Source organism: Cetorhinus maximus, chromosome 10 (genome assembly GCF_964194155.1).
Source record: "Cetorhinus maximus chromosome 10, sCetMax3.hap1.1, whole genome shotgun sequence".
In the NCBI taxonomy this organism is placed as follows: domain Eukaryota; kingdom Metazoa; phylum Chordata; class Chondrichthyes; order Lamniformes; family Cetorhinidae; genus Cetorhinus; species Cetorhinus maximus.
In genome coordinates, this window is record NC_135888.1 from 45,624,279 (window position 1) to 45,640,181 (window position 15,903).

The 15,903-nt window shown below is 45.8% G+C and overlaps 1 protein-coding gene across 1 annotated transcript in view; it reads left to right on the plus strand.

Moving 5' to 3' along the window:
- Nucleotides 1-240: 240 nt before the first annotated feature.
- LOC144685647 (B box and SPRY domain-containing protein-like) overlaps nt 241-15,903 on the plus strand; it is a 43,761-nt gene continuing 28,098 nt past the window's right edge. The window contains exon 1 of the mRNA XM_078550392.1: nt 241-3,663. Within this exon, the coding sequence (XP_078406518.1) occupies nt 3,349-3,663 (315 nt within the window). The 5' untranslated portion in view covers nt 241-3,348. The remainder of the gene's footprint in view (nt 3,664-15,903) is intronic.

The following is a 15,903-nucleotide window of genomic DNA, read 5'->3' on the forward strand; positions in this document are numbered from 1 at the left end:
ACAAATGGATTTCCGGTGCTTTCCGTTTTTGGCAGGCCCCTCGACAATGGCGGTGGTGCCCAGCTTGAAAAAAACTTTTTTAACAATGGCTGCCTGCAGACTTCTCTTGTTCAGCGTTTTACTTTTTGACTCATGAGTCCCTCGAATTCTAGCTTCAGCTTGCCTTTTACCGAGCTGAACAGTCGCAATGTTCCTGAAATGTTTAATTAACTCTTTCTCTTTTTTATTTTGTTTCTGACGAACTGAGACACCACGTGTTCAGGCTCTGAATCGGGGATCAGGTTTTAGCAACAGGTTTCTCTCAAACTGTACTTCTGACTCTGAATTACTTCAAAGATTTCTCAGAACTTGCTACAGCCTAGAATTTTAAAAGATTCAGCTCACCCGTGAAAGTTCTGCCGACTCTGTGCTCTGAAGCTGGACCTCCAAAGGAGACTTCTGCTGCAGTAAGGAATTTTAAATTTCTGCTTTCAGCTTCCAAGCCTTTAAATATTGCTCTTTCCTGGCAATTTTTCCTCTGTGCTTCTGCTTCTGGAGCTTTCCTTTCAGGTCAGAATGCTTTGCTAAAGTTTTCCTCAGTCTTCCAGCATTTTGGTTTGCTCTTCATTTTAGCAGGGTTTGGGGTTTTTCCATAAGCTGCCGCCATGCTGTAGGTTGTTGGTTACAGTTCAGTAGGTCTAAAGAAGTCTTTGTCGTTATAAGTAGATTAACTGTAAGTCTTTATTGACTCTTAGAACTATTTACAAATACACAGTAAAGTGTAAAAGCCAGGAGCTGTCCCCATGCTTGCTGGTACACAGGGTTCTGACCAACACTCAACTGACCCTGGGTGTGGGTCATGTGGTCTCTTACATCACTGTGTAGGTGGCACTATACTCAGTCCCTCATTAACCAGACCCTTATACTACATTCAGAGTAAGAGTGGGGTGGGGAATTAAACATAAGACTTGAAAAGCACTTTGAAACATCTTGATGTCATAAAAGGTGCTATAGAAATGCAAGTTCTTTCTATTCAAATAGGCAGTGGGATTGCTGTGCCAACTGCCGAATGAAGACCTCCAGCCATGACCATCTGCTTGGACAGACTTAAGTGAAAGTAACAAAAACACAACTTTTATTTGAAGATAAACTTTAAAGGGTCTGGAGAAAGAGCGGGGAAATGGGATTGGAGAAGATCTCTGGTTAAAAAGACAAGACCAGTGCTGATGTGGTAAATATAATTGCCTTCTATGATTCAATGAATTGAAATGCATGTCCTCTGATTTTGCTATGAGAAGGTTTAATCACATAATGTGACTAAATTATTCTTTTGCAATTCTAAAGCATGGATTAATTATTGATAGCAAGCAAAATAAAACAGATAAAACCTGACTGTTTTTACACATGAAGATAAAATTAAAATAACAGATTTACTGAGTTTTCAGGGCAAAGAAAGACAGGGATAATCTTGAAAGAAATGGGTGAAACAAATTATTCCTTCAAAGGTTTCTCCTCCACTCTACCTTCAATCTGTTTTTGTCTCAACAAGCATTAACTGTGGGTTAGATTTCAGACAGCAGAGCCACTCCCAAGCTGTTACCAATGCTGATCTGAAACCAATTGCTAGATCCCTTAATTAGAAGTTGCCTGGGTGATACAACACTCAACTTGGAGTATTCACTCCCACTAGAGAATCTTGCTTCTTGGAAGAACCTATCAGGAAATTGAAGACAGCTCCTTCTCCGTTACAGGGAAGAACTTGGTCATGAGGTCTAAGGCGCTCATTGCGCAGGTCTGGCCCATACCCCACTCCTGCGCTGAGGTGGTCACCAAGCCATCTTCTGCCTTATCTGGATATTGAAAATGAACCCTGTCCACAGGGACACAATGTTTAGATATCTTTAGATAAAGTGGAAGAGAGTTCTCAGAGTCATCCTCATTCTGATGGCCATCTTTGTGTGCAGTTGCATCGAGCTGTGCATAGATCCTCTGTCTGCAAATGCCAAGTGTCACTTTGTGCTGAGGTCCTTCCTGTCCCTAGTATTGCAAAGGATGGGTCTGGCCACATTCCCGTGGAATGTTCCATTCAGTTGGACCGTTCCATAGCACCTGCCCATTGTGGAAAAGTTTGTGCAATGAAACACCTTTGGCAGAAGCCCATCAGACAGTGGTCTGCATGTAACATCCTTGAGTCCTGCGGGAAATGCAGACTGGTAGGTCCTGTCGGATGATCTGATCAGACTGTCAAAGTAATTTGGGAGAATGCCTCATCGCCAGAACTTGCAAACAAACACCAAAGCGTAGCTTGACTGGTGGTTAGAAGGGCCCTCCCTGTCAGATCCTTCCTGCACACTTGGAGTCTCACTCCCAATGACAAAGCAGGCCTGGAAAGATGCAGTGGTCTTTGTTGAGGTTCATCCAAGCAGCACTGTAATTCAGAGCCACTGTGCTCCACGAGCTGTTCCCAGGGATGTACAGATACAAACATCAACCACTGCTGGAAGACCATGAAGGTCGCATATTGGACTGCCCGAAACTTTCTGGTGTAAAGAGCGTTGCAGACTGGCAGATTCCAAGAACCAGGACTATGTATATAATGTGAAATTTGAACTGTTATGTGATGTACTTTTACAAATTTTATGAATAAAATATAATTTTGGAAAAAAATAACACGCAATTTGCAGCTATGAGCTGCCAATGTGTGAGGCTCTTCGTTATTGGACCCGACCCCCACACGCTGGCCATGTCTCAGATTCTGTCCGCATCCTAGACCCTGTCCCAGGCCTTACAGACACTTGAAAAATGTTCCACATACAAGACATTTATTGATTTTTTGGATACAAATGTGGCTGTTGCAATGACATTAAAGAAGCAGCGTCTATATATGGCCGGATGTTTGAGATACCCTGGTTGTTTGCAAACAACAGGCAATGACGTGCAAACCTGACATGGTGAAGTGCTTTAGGACAAGCTGAGCTCCTGAAAGGCCCGATAGAAGTGCAGTTCTTTCATTGTCTCAACACATCGCTTGTCCCATCAGATGCTCACATTCGAAGGGCGGCTGGCTATCTCGCCTCCCTGCTCAACCAACCTAAAGTTGACAAACAGTTCCTTGTTTTAAGGGTTTGTGCAACACAATTCTTATTATTTGTTCCCCTCCGAGCCTTGGAGTTTGCAAGTATTATGCATGGACTTGTTGATGTTTTTAAATCGAAGCATTATTAGAGTTTGGTTACTGCTCCTGGCAGCTGCCTCTGCCCCTCCTGTATTTCCTGCATTGCCAGTTGCAGCTCCTCTGCTTTCCCCGGTGACCTTTGTGTCGATCCTGTATTTCCGCATTCACCTGTAACCGGCCGCTCCTCTCTGACCATGTCCCAGGCGGAGAGCAGGGACCGTGAGCCGGGACAGCCTGCCCGAGTCCCGGGAGCCGCAGCCTGCCCGAGCTGCTCGGGTTCCGGAGACGTGGAGGAGGCGAGGCGGCGACTCTGCACCTGTCGGCGGGCGGACTGCGGGCAGCTCCCCGCCCCCCGGGCTCCGGAATGCGGCGACTGCCCCATTCACCCCGGCCAGGAGGGCTGGTTCTGCTTCACCGAGGGCAGGGCGGTGTGTGCCCGCTGTGCCATCCCGGGACCCTGCAGCAGCCACCTGGGTACCAGCATCGGGGAGGCGGCGGAGCGCATGAGGGTGAGTGAGAACCGGGTGAGGGGGCATCAGGGTAAATGGGCATGGGGGCATGAGGATATTGGTACCCAGGACATCTGATTGGGGGCTTGAGGCAAAGGGAGCCCTCCCATCTATCATGGAAGCATCACATACAGGGACATCAGGGTAAATGAGGGGTGAGGGGGGCATCAGTGTAATTGAGGGCATGGGGGCATCAGGGTAACAGTACCCAGGGCATCAGACAGGAGGCTCAAGATATAGAGTTCTCTCTTCTATCAGACATAGGGGCATCAGATACAGGGGCATCAGGGTAAGTGAGAGCTAAGGGGGGCATCAGGGTAATAGTACCCAGGGCATCAGACAGGTTTCAAAGTATAGGGAGCCCAAGACGAAGCTCACCCTATTCAGGGAGCGGCTTGAGGCATCCGTACTGGGATGAGACTGTGCTCTGGTGAAAAGGTATTTAATATACAAAACCCTCAGTATGAAATAGGGAGTCTCACATTGATCGGTGCTGTTATGGGATTTGGTTGCTCTGGAGCCTGACTCTGGGTGTGGCACCTTGATCAGGCAGTCCCTACCCCAGTGATTGATGTTACCGTCTCCTGCACAGGAGTGGGGAGAGCTTTCAGCAAAGAATGAAGAATGGCAATAACAGCACAGAAATAGGCCATTCGGCTCAATGGGGCTGTGCTATTGTCGACATTCCATATGATTTATTAGTGACTAACTTACATTTATGATCCCTAGCTCCAGTTTCCCCTCACAAGAAACATCTACCATCAAATCAAAACCTTTCATAATCTTAAAGACCTCTGTCAGGCCACCTCTGCCTACACCCACCCCTCCTAGTTCTCAATGCTAACTGTGGCTCAGTTCTCAGCTGGTAGTTGGTAGCACTCTCAACACTGAGCCACAGAGTCCCAAGTTCAAGTCCTGCTTCAGGGTTTGAGCAAAATAATCAAGGCTGACACTCCAGTGCAGTACTGATAGAGCGCTGCACTGTCAGAACTGCCATCTGCCTGCTTCGATGGATGCAAAAGATCCCATAGCACCATTTTGAAGAAGGGCAGGAAAGTCATCCCTGTACCCTGGCCAATATTTATCCCTCAATCAACATCACATAACAGATTATCTGGTCATTTATCACATTGCTGTTTGTTGTGTGCAAATTGGCTGTCTCATTTCCTACATTACCACAGTGACTACACTTCAAAAATTACTTCATTGGCTGTAAAGTGCCTTGAGATATTTGGTGGATGCGAAAAGTGCTATCTATCTATATTTGTAACTTCTTGGTTCTGATATCATCCTTGTAAACTCCTTTCTGCAGTTTCTCAAGTAATGGTACCTGGGGCTTCAGAAAGGGGGCTCATAGTATAGGGAGTCCTCTCATCTATCAGACAAAAGGGCATCAGATACAGGGGCATCAAGATAAGTGAAAGCTGAGAGGGGCATCAGTGACAGGCATGGGGCATGTGCCAATTTGCTCATTCCACTCCTCCCCACCCCCTCGTTTTTCTGCTTTTCCTCCTATCTTTTGATGGGATGCAGTGGATTCCTCACTAGGATACAATCGAGTCTTTGTTGGGATATGATTTCTCATATCTCCGGTCTCTCACTCCAATGTGAACCTGGACAGAGGGTTGTGGACAGTTTTACTGTGGAGAGATTGCAGTCGCACCTGATCTGATAGCCACCCAGGAGCACTTCCAGCAGAGGTTATCCAATAGCTATGACCGGCGAGACCCTGCCCAATTTCTGCTCCCTTTTTACAGGGGCACTGAGCCCAGTTACAGTTTAGGGAGGGGAATTCTGTTGTGGCCTTGAAGGATCAGACATGGCCTGAATGTCTGAGGTACCGACTGAGATAAAGTCACTGAGCCAGCAGTGCTGCTGTGTTCCTACTTTGAAACTTGAATCATCTAAATAGATTGTATTGCTGATCAATCTGAGTGATTGATATTCCAACCATGTAGAGCTTTGCGTGGGCAAGTATTGATTGCTCTTTGCAGCATTTGTACAAACTGCTGCCAATGTCTCAGAGAGAGTTTACGTCCCACTAGCATGATTAGTTTCCCTATCAGCAGAAGCAGCTGAAGGGTATTGGCCATATGCCTGACCCACCACCCTCCCACTTCCCATATCCAGTAAGGGGCCCACGTTATACAATTCCTATCCAAACTGACTCTTTGGGAGTCTTACCAATAACGCTCAGGGCCCCACTTAGTGACCTTGTGTTTCTCTCTCTCCTCTTGACCCAATCAAATGCCCTCTTCTCTCTTCAGTCTGGCCTCAGGTCTCTGCATGTTGCCAATATTTTGCGATACACAACATGGAGGGAGTCACTGGCTCTTTTCTAAACAAATACTCATTCAAATCATCCTGGCCATGGCCTGAAGTGGCACAGAGTTGTTGATAATTATCCCATCATTATCAGAAATACACGTGGGGGTTAATATATTCCTGAATGAAATGGTTCCTGCACTAAAGAGAGAGAAAAAAGAAAATAAATAATATTTTCAAGTTATATTGAGGTGGCAGTGTTTCTCCTGAACTATTCACAATTGTTTATATTTGAGTGGCTTGTTGGCAACTTCAAGGGGTATTAAACGCCAGCCAGTGAGGATTCACCATATCCAGGCTAATATTTATTCCCATCACTAAAACAGATTATCTGACCATTTATCTCATTGCTGCTTATGGGATCTTGCTGGGTTCGTGACCTAGCCATAGTGAAGGAACGGTGATATAGTTCCAAGTCAGGATGGAATGTGACTTGAATGGGAACTTGCAGGTGGTGGTGCCCCCATGCACCTCTTCATCCTCTAAATTCTGGGGATTACAATCCTGGTTTGTCTGATCTCCCTTCACAATGAACCCTTGGAATCCAGGTATCATTCTTGTGAGCTTATACTGTTCCTTCTCTAAGCTTTGGTTCTCGGAACTGCTCGCAGTTCTGCAGCTCCGGTCTGGCCAGGAGTTTGTTTGGCTGAATCTGACTCTTTCCCCTTACTCAGAAGACTGTGGACTCAAGTCCCACTTCAGAGACATGAACACAGAATCCAGGCTGACACCTCTCATGCAGTCCTAATACCACATGGCCAATGAATGAACAGAGCTGATTGCCCATTGCCCTCAATAGGATGTAAATTCGTCATGGTAGGTAATAATTAGCCTGCAACATTTTAAGATTGCTTGGAGCATTTGTAGGAAAGCAATATGAGTACAAGAGAAAGAGATCTTTGTTCTTAGAGATTTTTAAAATGCGAAGTTTAATTTTTTTCTTAATTTTCCTTTCTGCCTCTCTCTCTTGCCCTCCCTATTACTCTTTCTATACCTAATTGAACTCTAATTCACCTAATTGCCTACTTTTAATTCTTTCACAGGATGTGGGCATTGCTGTCTAGACCAACATTTATTGCCCATCCCTAATTGCCTTTGAGAAGGTGGTGGTGAGCTCCCTCCTTGAACCGCTGCAGTCCCTGTGGTGTAGGTACACCCACAGTGCTGTTAGGGAGGGAGGATTTTTGTTGTTCCTCCATTTCTTTCTCAATCCTTAAATCTCATTGGCTAAGGAGATAGACTGTGAGTCCCATCATTCACTGAAGTCCCCGATCCCCTGTTTCCCTCATTAATGGGGTTGCCAACCCTCCTGGATTGGCCTGGAGTCTCCAGGAATTGAAGATTAATCTCCAGGACACTGCTGTGTGCAACCCTGGAGAAAAATCATCGGGACATTTAAAAAATGGATTGTTTTTTGTCATTTTCTTTGAATATTTCTCTTTATCAGATATAAAAATATTAAAAATGGGGGATGGGGGTAAAGGCTGTTTGGCTGTCAATCAAGCATCACCAATTGGGTAATGAGTCTTTTTGCTTCCAATTGGTGTAGGAAGGCAGTAAGTTACAAGGATGGATGTGTTGGCTGACCAATGGCTGGAGCATAGGGGCAAGTCATGTGATGAAACCTCCAGGAATAGATTTAGTCACAGTTGGCAACCCTACATTATCAGCTTGTACCTCTGGTGAGTAACAGGGCTGAAAAATCTTGAGTTGAAGGGTGCAGCAAAAAATCTAATGGTCACACCAGGAAATGCCCCACTCCAGCAAAACCTGGGCCCATTATGCACTGTAGACATAAACAAAATCGGGCATTGACCCCACAGTGCAGTCTCCGATGGATGTTGAGTCCCATGGTGAGACACTGAAGCATGAGACTGTCCTGAACTGCTTGGCATGCCTGAATAGTTTGTGGAATGTGTGCTTCAACAGTAGCTACTGTTAGACAGGCACAATGAACAAGTACACTCACTTCTCAATAATCGAGGGCAAATCTGTAAACTCTGCAGTGCTATTCAACTCTAGTGAAGGATAAGGTTATAGAGGATAAAGTAACCATTTCTGTACACAGGAGATGAAAGTTTTAACTTAAGACCAGTTGACTAGCTCCCAAGGTCATAATATTTGGTGCGATAGTGAGTAGGTTAGTTTAAGTTTGGAAGACGCCAGGAGTCATGTGAGGCAGCTCTCCTTAGTGAAGTATACTTACGTTCAAACCGTGATGCAGACGAGAAATATTACCACATTAACTTGTTGATCTTTGGTAGTTCATTGTGTTCCAGTACATCCATTTAGTTTGGAGTCAGACTGTGGCAACAGCTGAACAGGGGTTGACTGCAGATTGGTTTAGTTAAACAGTTGCTTTAGTAAACTATTCTCCCTCTTGTCTCCCACTTACATGCAATGCGAATGAGACAGCGTTATTCACAGCGTGGGACTAACAGCGTTCCTGCTTTTAATCAGGCTTTCTCTGTACAATACATTTTCAATGTAGAATCATTTTCTTATCACATGCTTTGACTCAAAGAACTCAGAACAATGGAAGCAAGGTCAGACTTTATGTAGTAGGTTATCACAATTGGCAAGTTGCTTCTCAAACAATGCACCACTTTGAAATGTAATCACTAAATGTTAGCAATTCCACTGGAATAGATCTTGACTTTGTGTCTTGGCATAGTTTGGGTGACAATGAGCATGCATTGACTTCAATGGGAATAAAAGCAGGGAGAGCTACTAAACAATTAACCATCTCTTATTTTGGACTATTGCACAAGCTCAAAATCTTCCCCCTTAAACGGTAAAGATTTTTTAAAAATTCATTCACGGGATGTGGGCTTCGCTGGCTGGGCCAGCATTTATTGCCCATCCCTAGTTGCCCTTGAGAAGGTGGTGGTGAGCTGCCTTCTTGAATCGCTGCAGTCCCTATGGTGTAGGTACACCCACAGTGCTGTTAGGAAGGGAGTTCCAGGATTTTGACCCAGCGATAGTGAAGGAACGGTGATATATTTCCAAGTCAGGATGTGAGTGACTTGGAGGAGAACTTCCAGGTGACGGTGTTCCCATCTATCTGCTGCTCTTGTCCTTCTAGATGGTAGTGGTCGTGGGTTTGGAAGGTACAGTCAAAGGAACCTTGGTAAATTCCTGCAGTGCATCTTGTAGATGGTACACACTGCTGCTACTGTGCTTTGGTGCTGGAGAGAGTGAACGTTTGTGGATGTGGTTCCAATCAAGCGGGCTGCTTTGTCCTGGACGGTGTCAAGCTTCGTGAGTGTTGTGGGAGCTGCACTCATCCAGGCAAGTGGGAAGTATTCCATCACACTCCTGACTTGTGCCTTGTAGATGGTGAACAAGGTTTGGTGAGTCAGGGGGTGAGTTGCTCGTTGCATGATTCCTAGCCTCTGACCTGCTCTTGTAGCCACAGTATTTATACGGCTAGTCCAGTTCAGTTTCTGGTCAATGATAACCCCCAGGATGTTGATAGTGGGGGATTCAGTGATGGTAATGCCATTGAATGTCAAGGGGTGATAGTTAGATTTTCTCTTCTTGGAGATGATCATTGCCTGACATTTGTGAGGCGCAAATGTTACTTGCCACTTATCAGCCCAAGTCTGAATGTTGTCTAGGTCTTGCTGCATTTGGACATGGACTGCTTCAATATCTGAAAAGCCGCGAATGGTGTTGAACATCGTGCAATCATCAGCGAACAGGCCCACTGCTGACCTAATGATAGAAGGAAGGTCATTGATGAAGCAGCTGAAGGTGGTTGGGCCTAGGACACTACCCTGAGGAACCCCTGCAGTGATGTTCTGGAGCCGAGATGACTGACTGCCAACAACCACAACCATCTTCCTTTGTGCTAGGTATGACTCTAACCAGCGGACAGTTTTCCCCCTAATTCTCATTGATTCCAGTTTTGCTAGGGCTCCTTGATGCCACACTCAGTCAAATGCTGCCTTGATGTCAAGGGCAGTCACTCTCACCTCACCTCTGGAGTTCAGCTCTTTTGTCCATGTTTGAACTAAGGCTGTAATGAGGTCAGGAGCTGAGTGGCACTGGCAGAACCCAAACTGGACGTCAGTGAGCAGGTTATTGCTAAGCAAGTGTCGCTTGATAGCACTGTCGATGACCCCTTCCATTACTTTACTGATGATCGAGAGTAGAGTGATGGGGCGGTAATTGGCCGGGTTGGATTTGTCCTGCCTTTTGTGTACAGGACATACCTGGGCAATTTTCCACATAGCCAGATAGATGCCAGTGTTATAGCTGTACTGGAACAGCTTGGCTAGGGGCGCAGCAAGCTCTGGAGCTGAAGCCTGCAGTACTATTGCTGGAATATTGTCAGGGCCCATAGCCTTTGCAGTATCCATTGCCTTCAGCCGTTTCTTGATATCATGTGGAGTGAACTGAGTTGGCTGAAGACTGGCATATGTAATGCTAGGGATCTCCGGAGGAGGCTGAGATGGATCATTCATTCGGCACCTCTGACTGAAGATTGTAGCAAATGTTTCAGCCTTGTCTTTTGCACCGATGTGCTGGGCTCCCACATCATTGAGGATGGGGATATTTGTGGAACCTCCTCTTCTAGTGAGTTGTTTAATTGTCCACCACCATTCACGACTGGATGTGGCAGAACTGCAGATCTTAGATCTGATCCGTTGGTTATGGAATCATTTAGCCCTGTCTAACACTTGTTGCTTATGTTGTTTGGTACACAAGTAGTCCTGTGTTATAGCTTCACCAGGTTGACACCTTATTTTTAGATATGCTAGCTGCTGCCCCTGGCATGCCCTCCTGCACTCTTCATTGAACCAGGGTTGATCCACTGGCTTGATGGTAACGGTAGAGTGGGAGATATGCTGAGGTTTGAGGTTACAGATTGTGTTTGAGTACAATCCTGCTGCTGCAGATGACCCACAGCGCCTCATGAATGCCCAGTCTTGAGTTGCTAGATCTGCATGAAATCTATCCCGTTTAGCAGGGTGGTAGTGCCACATAACATGATGGAGGGTATCCTCAATGTGAAGGCGGACTTCGTCTCCACAGGACTGTGCGGTGGTCACTCCTAACGATACTGTCATGGACAGATGCATCTGTGGCGGGCAGGTTGGTGAGGAGGTCAAGATTTAGGGAGTGACAAAGTATTGGAGGTGTTGGCAGGCTTAAAAGTGGACAGATCTCCAGGTCCAGATGATTTGTGTCCCAGACTGCTGAGGGAGGCAAGGGAGGAGATCACAGGGGCTCTGACCCAAATTTTTAATTCCTCTCTGGCCACGGGGGAGGTGCCAGAGGACTGGAGAACAGCTAATGTGGTTCCGCTATTTAAGAAGGGTGGTAGAGATAAGACCATAAGACCATAAGACATAGGAGCAGAAATTAGGCCATTCGGCCCATTGAGTCTGCTCTGCCATTCAATCAACCCCATTCTCCCGCCTTCTCCCCGTAACCTTTGATCCCCTTACCAATCAAGAACCTATCTATCTCGGTCTTAAATACACTCAATGACCTGGCCTCCACAGCCTTCTGTGGCAATGAATTCCATAGATTCACCACTCCCTGGCTAAAGAAGTTTCTCCTCATCTCTGTTCTAAAAGGTCTTCCCTTTACTCTGAGGCTGTGTCCTTGGGTCCTAGTCTCTCCTACTAATGGAAACATCTTCCCCACATCCACTCTATCCAGTTAATAAATAAATAAAAAGATAAGCCAGGGAACTACAGGCCAATGAGTCTCACGTCAGTGGTAGGGAAACTATTGGAGAAAACTCTGAAGGAGAGAATCTATCTCCACTTGGAGAGGCAAGGTTTGATCAGGGATAGTCAGCATGGCTTTGTCAGAGGGAGGTCATGCCTAACAAATTTGATTGAATTTTTTGAGGAGGTGACCAGATATGTAGATGAGGGTAGTGCAGTTGATGTAGTTTATATGGATTTCAGCAAAGCCTTTGACAAGGTCCCACATGGTAGACTTATAAAGAAGGCAAATGCACATGACATACAGGGTAATTTGATAAGGTGGATTCAAAATTGGCTTAGTTGTAGGAGACAGAGGGTGAAGACAGAAGGATGCTTTAGTGACTGGAAGCCAGTGTTCAGTGGCATACCACAGAGATCTGTGCCTATTATTTGTTATTTATATAAACGACATAGATGACTATGTGGGGTTAGGATTAGTAAGTTTGCGGATGACACAAAGATTGGCCGGGTGGCTAACAATGAGGTTTCGTGTCTTGGGCTACAGGAAGATATAGACGGGATGATCAAATGGGCAGGTAAGTGGCAGATGGAATTTAACCCATGAAAAGTGTGAGGTGATACACTCTGGAAGGAGTAATTTGACAAGGCAGTATTCAATGAACGGCATTACACTCGGAAGTTCTGAGGAACAAAGGGAACTTGGCGTGTGTGTCCATAAATCTCTGAAGACGGAGGGGCATGTTAGTGGGGTGGTGAAAAAGACATATGGGACACTTGCCTTTATCAAAATATATGTAAAATATTTAACTTCTCTTTATTTGGACTACTTACCTTTTAATTTCTCTCTCTACTTCTCTCTCTGTCATAGAGTCATGGAGTCATTGAGGTCTGCAGCACATAAAAAGGCCCTTCGGCCCATCGAGTCTGTGCCTGTCAAACAAGTACCTAACTATTCTAATCCCATTTTCCAGCACTAGGCCCATTGCCTTGTATGCCACAGCATCGCAAGTGCACATCCAAATACTTCTTAAATGTTATGAGGGTTTCTGCCTCTACCATCCTTTCAGGCAGTGAGTTCCAGATTCCCACCACCATCTGGATGAAAAAAATCCTTCATCACATCCCCTTTAAACCTCCTGCCCCTTACCTTAAATCTATGCCCCCTGGTTATTGATCCCTCCACCAAGGGGAAAAGTTCCTTCCTGTCTACCCTATCTATGCCCCTCATAATTTTATAAATGTCAGTCATGTCCCCCCTCTATCTCCTCTGCTCCAGGGAAAATAACCCCAGTCTATCCAATCTCTCCTCATAACTAAAAGTCTCCAGCCCAGGCAACATCCTGGTAAATCTCCTCTGCACTCTCTCTAGTGCAATCACATCCTTCCTATAATGCGGATTCCAGAACTGCACACAATACTCTAGCTGTGGCCTAACCAGCGTTTTACACAGTCCCAGCATAACCTCCCTGCTCTTATATTCTATGCCTCGGCTAATAAAGGCAAGTATCCCATATGCCTTCTTAACCACCTTATCTATCTTTCCCGCTACCTTAAGGGACCGGTGGACATGCACACCAAGGTCCCTCTGATCCTCGGTACTTCCCAAGGTCCTACCATTCATCGTGTATTCCCGTGCCTTGTTTGTCCTGCCCAAGTGCATCATCTCACACTTATCCGGATTAAATTCCATTTGCCACTGATCAGCCCATCTGACCAGCCCGTCTATATCCTCCTGTGATCTAAGACTATCCTCCTCACTATTTACCACCCCAACAATTTTTGTGTCATTCGTGAATTTACTGATCAACCCTCCTAAGTTTAAGTCTAAATCGTTTATATATACTACAAACAGCAAAGGACTCAACACCGATCCCTGTGGAATCCCACTGGACACAGGCATCCAGTCACAAAAACATCCCTCAACCATCACCTCTGCTTCCTGCCACTCAGCCAATTCTGAATCCGATTTGCCAAATTGCCTTGGATCCCATGGGCTCTTACCTTCATTATCAGTCTCCCACGCAGGACCTTATCAAAAGCCTTGCTGAAGTCCAAGTAGACCACATCAAATGCATTGCCCTCATCTACGCACCTGGTCACCTCTTCGAAAAATTCAATCAAATTGGTCAGACATAACCTCCCCTTAACAAAACCATGCTGACTGTCCTTGATTAATCTCTGCCTCTCCAAGTGTAGATTAATTCTCTCCCTCAGAATTGCTTCCAATAGTTTCCCCATGACTGAGGTTAGACTGACTGGCCTGTAGTTCCCTGGTTTATCCCTTCCTCCCTTCTTGAATAATGGTACCACATTGGCTGTCCTCCAGTCCTCTGGCACCTTTCCTGCGGCCAGAGAGGTATTGAAAATTATTGCCAGCGTCCCTGCTATCTCCTCCCTTGCCTCATTCATCAGCCTGGGATACATTTCACCCAGGCCTAGAGATTTATCTACTTTTAAGCCTGCCAGACCACTTAGATCGTCCTTTTCTATACTAATTTCTTTAATTATATCTCTCTCTCTGGAATATCTTTTCTGTTTCTTTTATTTATTTTCCAAAAGATATACTTTATTGAAAAAAAGTTATAAAAGTACATAATAGTTAATATTTGACATTACATAAAGTGCAAAAGAGATGAGTTTCTTTCAGTACAGTACATGATGTGCCTCACTGCACTTGTCATTAAAAGTTCTTTAACTTCACTCATTAACTCTTGCTATTTCGCTCACAGTCTCTTGCCCTGCCTTTCCAGTGTCGCAACTTGCTGCTGTTTCCCTATTGCTCCTCTTTGAAACCCTGCCCAATGTCCTCCCCTTGTTTATAGACTTATGCTGAGGTATTTGAGGGGAGCTGATGATGGTGTAGTGGTATTGCCACTGGGTTGGTAATCCAGAGACCCAGGGTAATGCTCTGGGGACCTGGTTTCAAATCCCACCATGGCAGATGGTGGAATTTGAATTCAATTAAAAGTTTAATAATAGTCAATGGTGACTCCAGATCTACAGCAAGCCACTCAGTTGTATCAACCTACTACAAAGTCAATAAACAGGAATGGAATCGCACCGACCACACAGCATTGACCTAGGCACTGTAAACAACAACCCTGCAAAGTCCTCCTTGCTAACAATCAGGGGGCCTTGTGCCAACAGTGGGAGAGCTGTCTCACAGACTGGTCAAGCAACAGTCTGACATAGTTATACTCACAAAATCATACCTTACAGATCAATGTCCCACCATCACCATCCATGGATATGTCCTGTCCCACCGGCAGGGCAGACCCAGCAGAAGTGGTGGCACAGTGGTATACAGTTGGGAGTGAGTCAACATTGGTTCTGGTCCCCATGAAGTCTCATAACATCAGGTCAAAGATGGGCAAGGAAACCTCCTGCTGATTACCACGTACTGCACCCCCCTCAGCTGATGAATCAGTCCTCCTGCATGTTGAACACCATTTGGGGGAAACATTGAGGGTGCAGAATGTACCCTGGGCGGGGGACTTCAATGTCCATCACCAAGAATAGCTCGGTCGCAGCTCCACAGACCGAGCTGATCGAGCCCTAAATGACATAGCTGCTAGACTGGGTCTGCAGCAAGTGGTGAAGGAACTAACGAGGGAAGAAGATGCTTGACCTCGCTCTCACCAACCTGCCTGCTGCAGATGCATCTCTCCATGACAGTATCGGTAGGAGTGACCACCGCACAGTCCTGTGGAGATGAACTCCAGTCTTCACATTGAGAATACCCTCCATCGTGTTGTGTGGCACTACCACCATGCTAAATGGGATAGATTTTGAACAGATCTAGCAACTCAAGACTGGGCAGCCAATGAGGTGCTATGGGCTGTCAGCAGCAGAATTGTACTCAAGCACAATCTGTAATCTCATGGCCTGGCATATCCCCCACTCAGCCATTACCATCAAGTCAGGGGATCAACCCTGGTTCAAGAGTGCAAGAGGGCATGCCAGGAGCAGCACCAGGCAAACCTAAAAATGAGATGTCAACCTGGTGAAGCTACAACACGGGCCTACATGCATGCCAAACAGCATAAGTAGCAAGTGATCGACAGGGCTCAGGGCTAAGCGAATCCACAACCAACAAATCAGATCCAAGTTTTGCAGTCCTGCAACATCCTGTCATGAATGGTGTTGGACAATTAAACAACTCACTGGAGGAGAAGGCTCCACAAATATCCCCACCCTCTATGATGTGGGTGCCCAGCACATCAGTGCA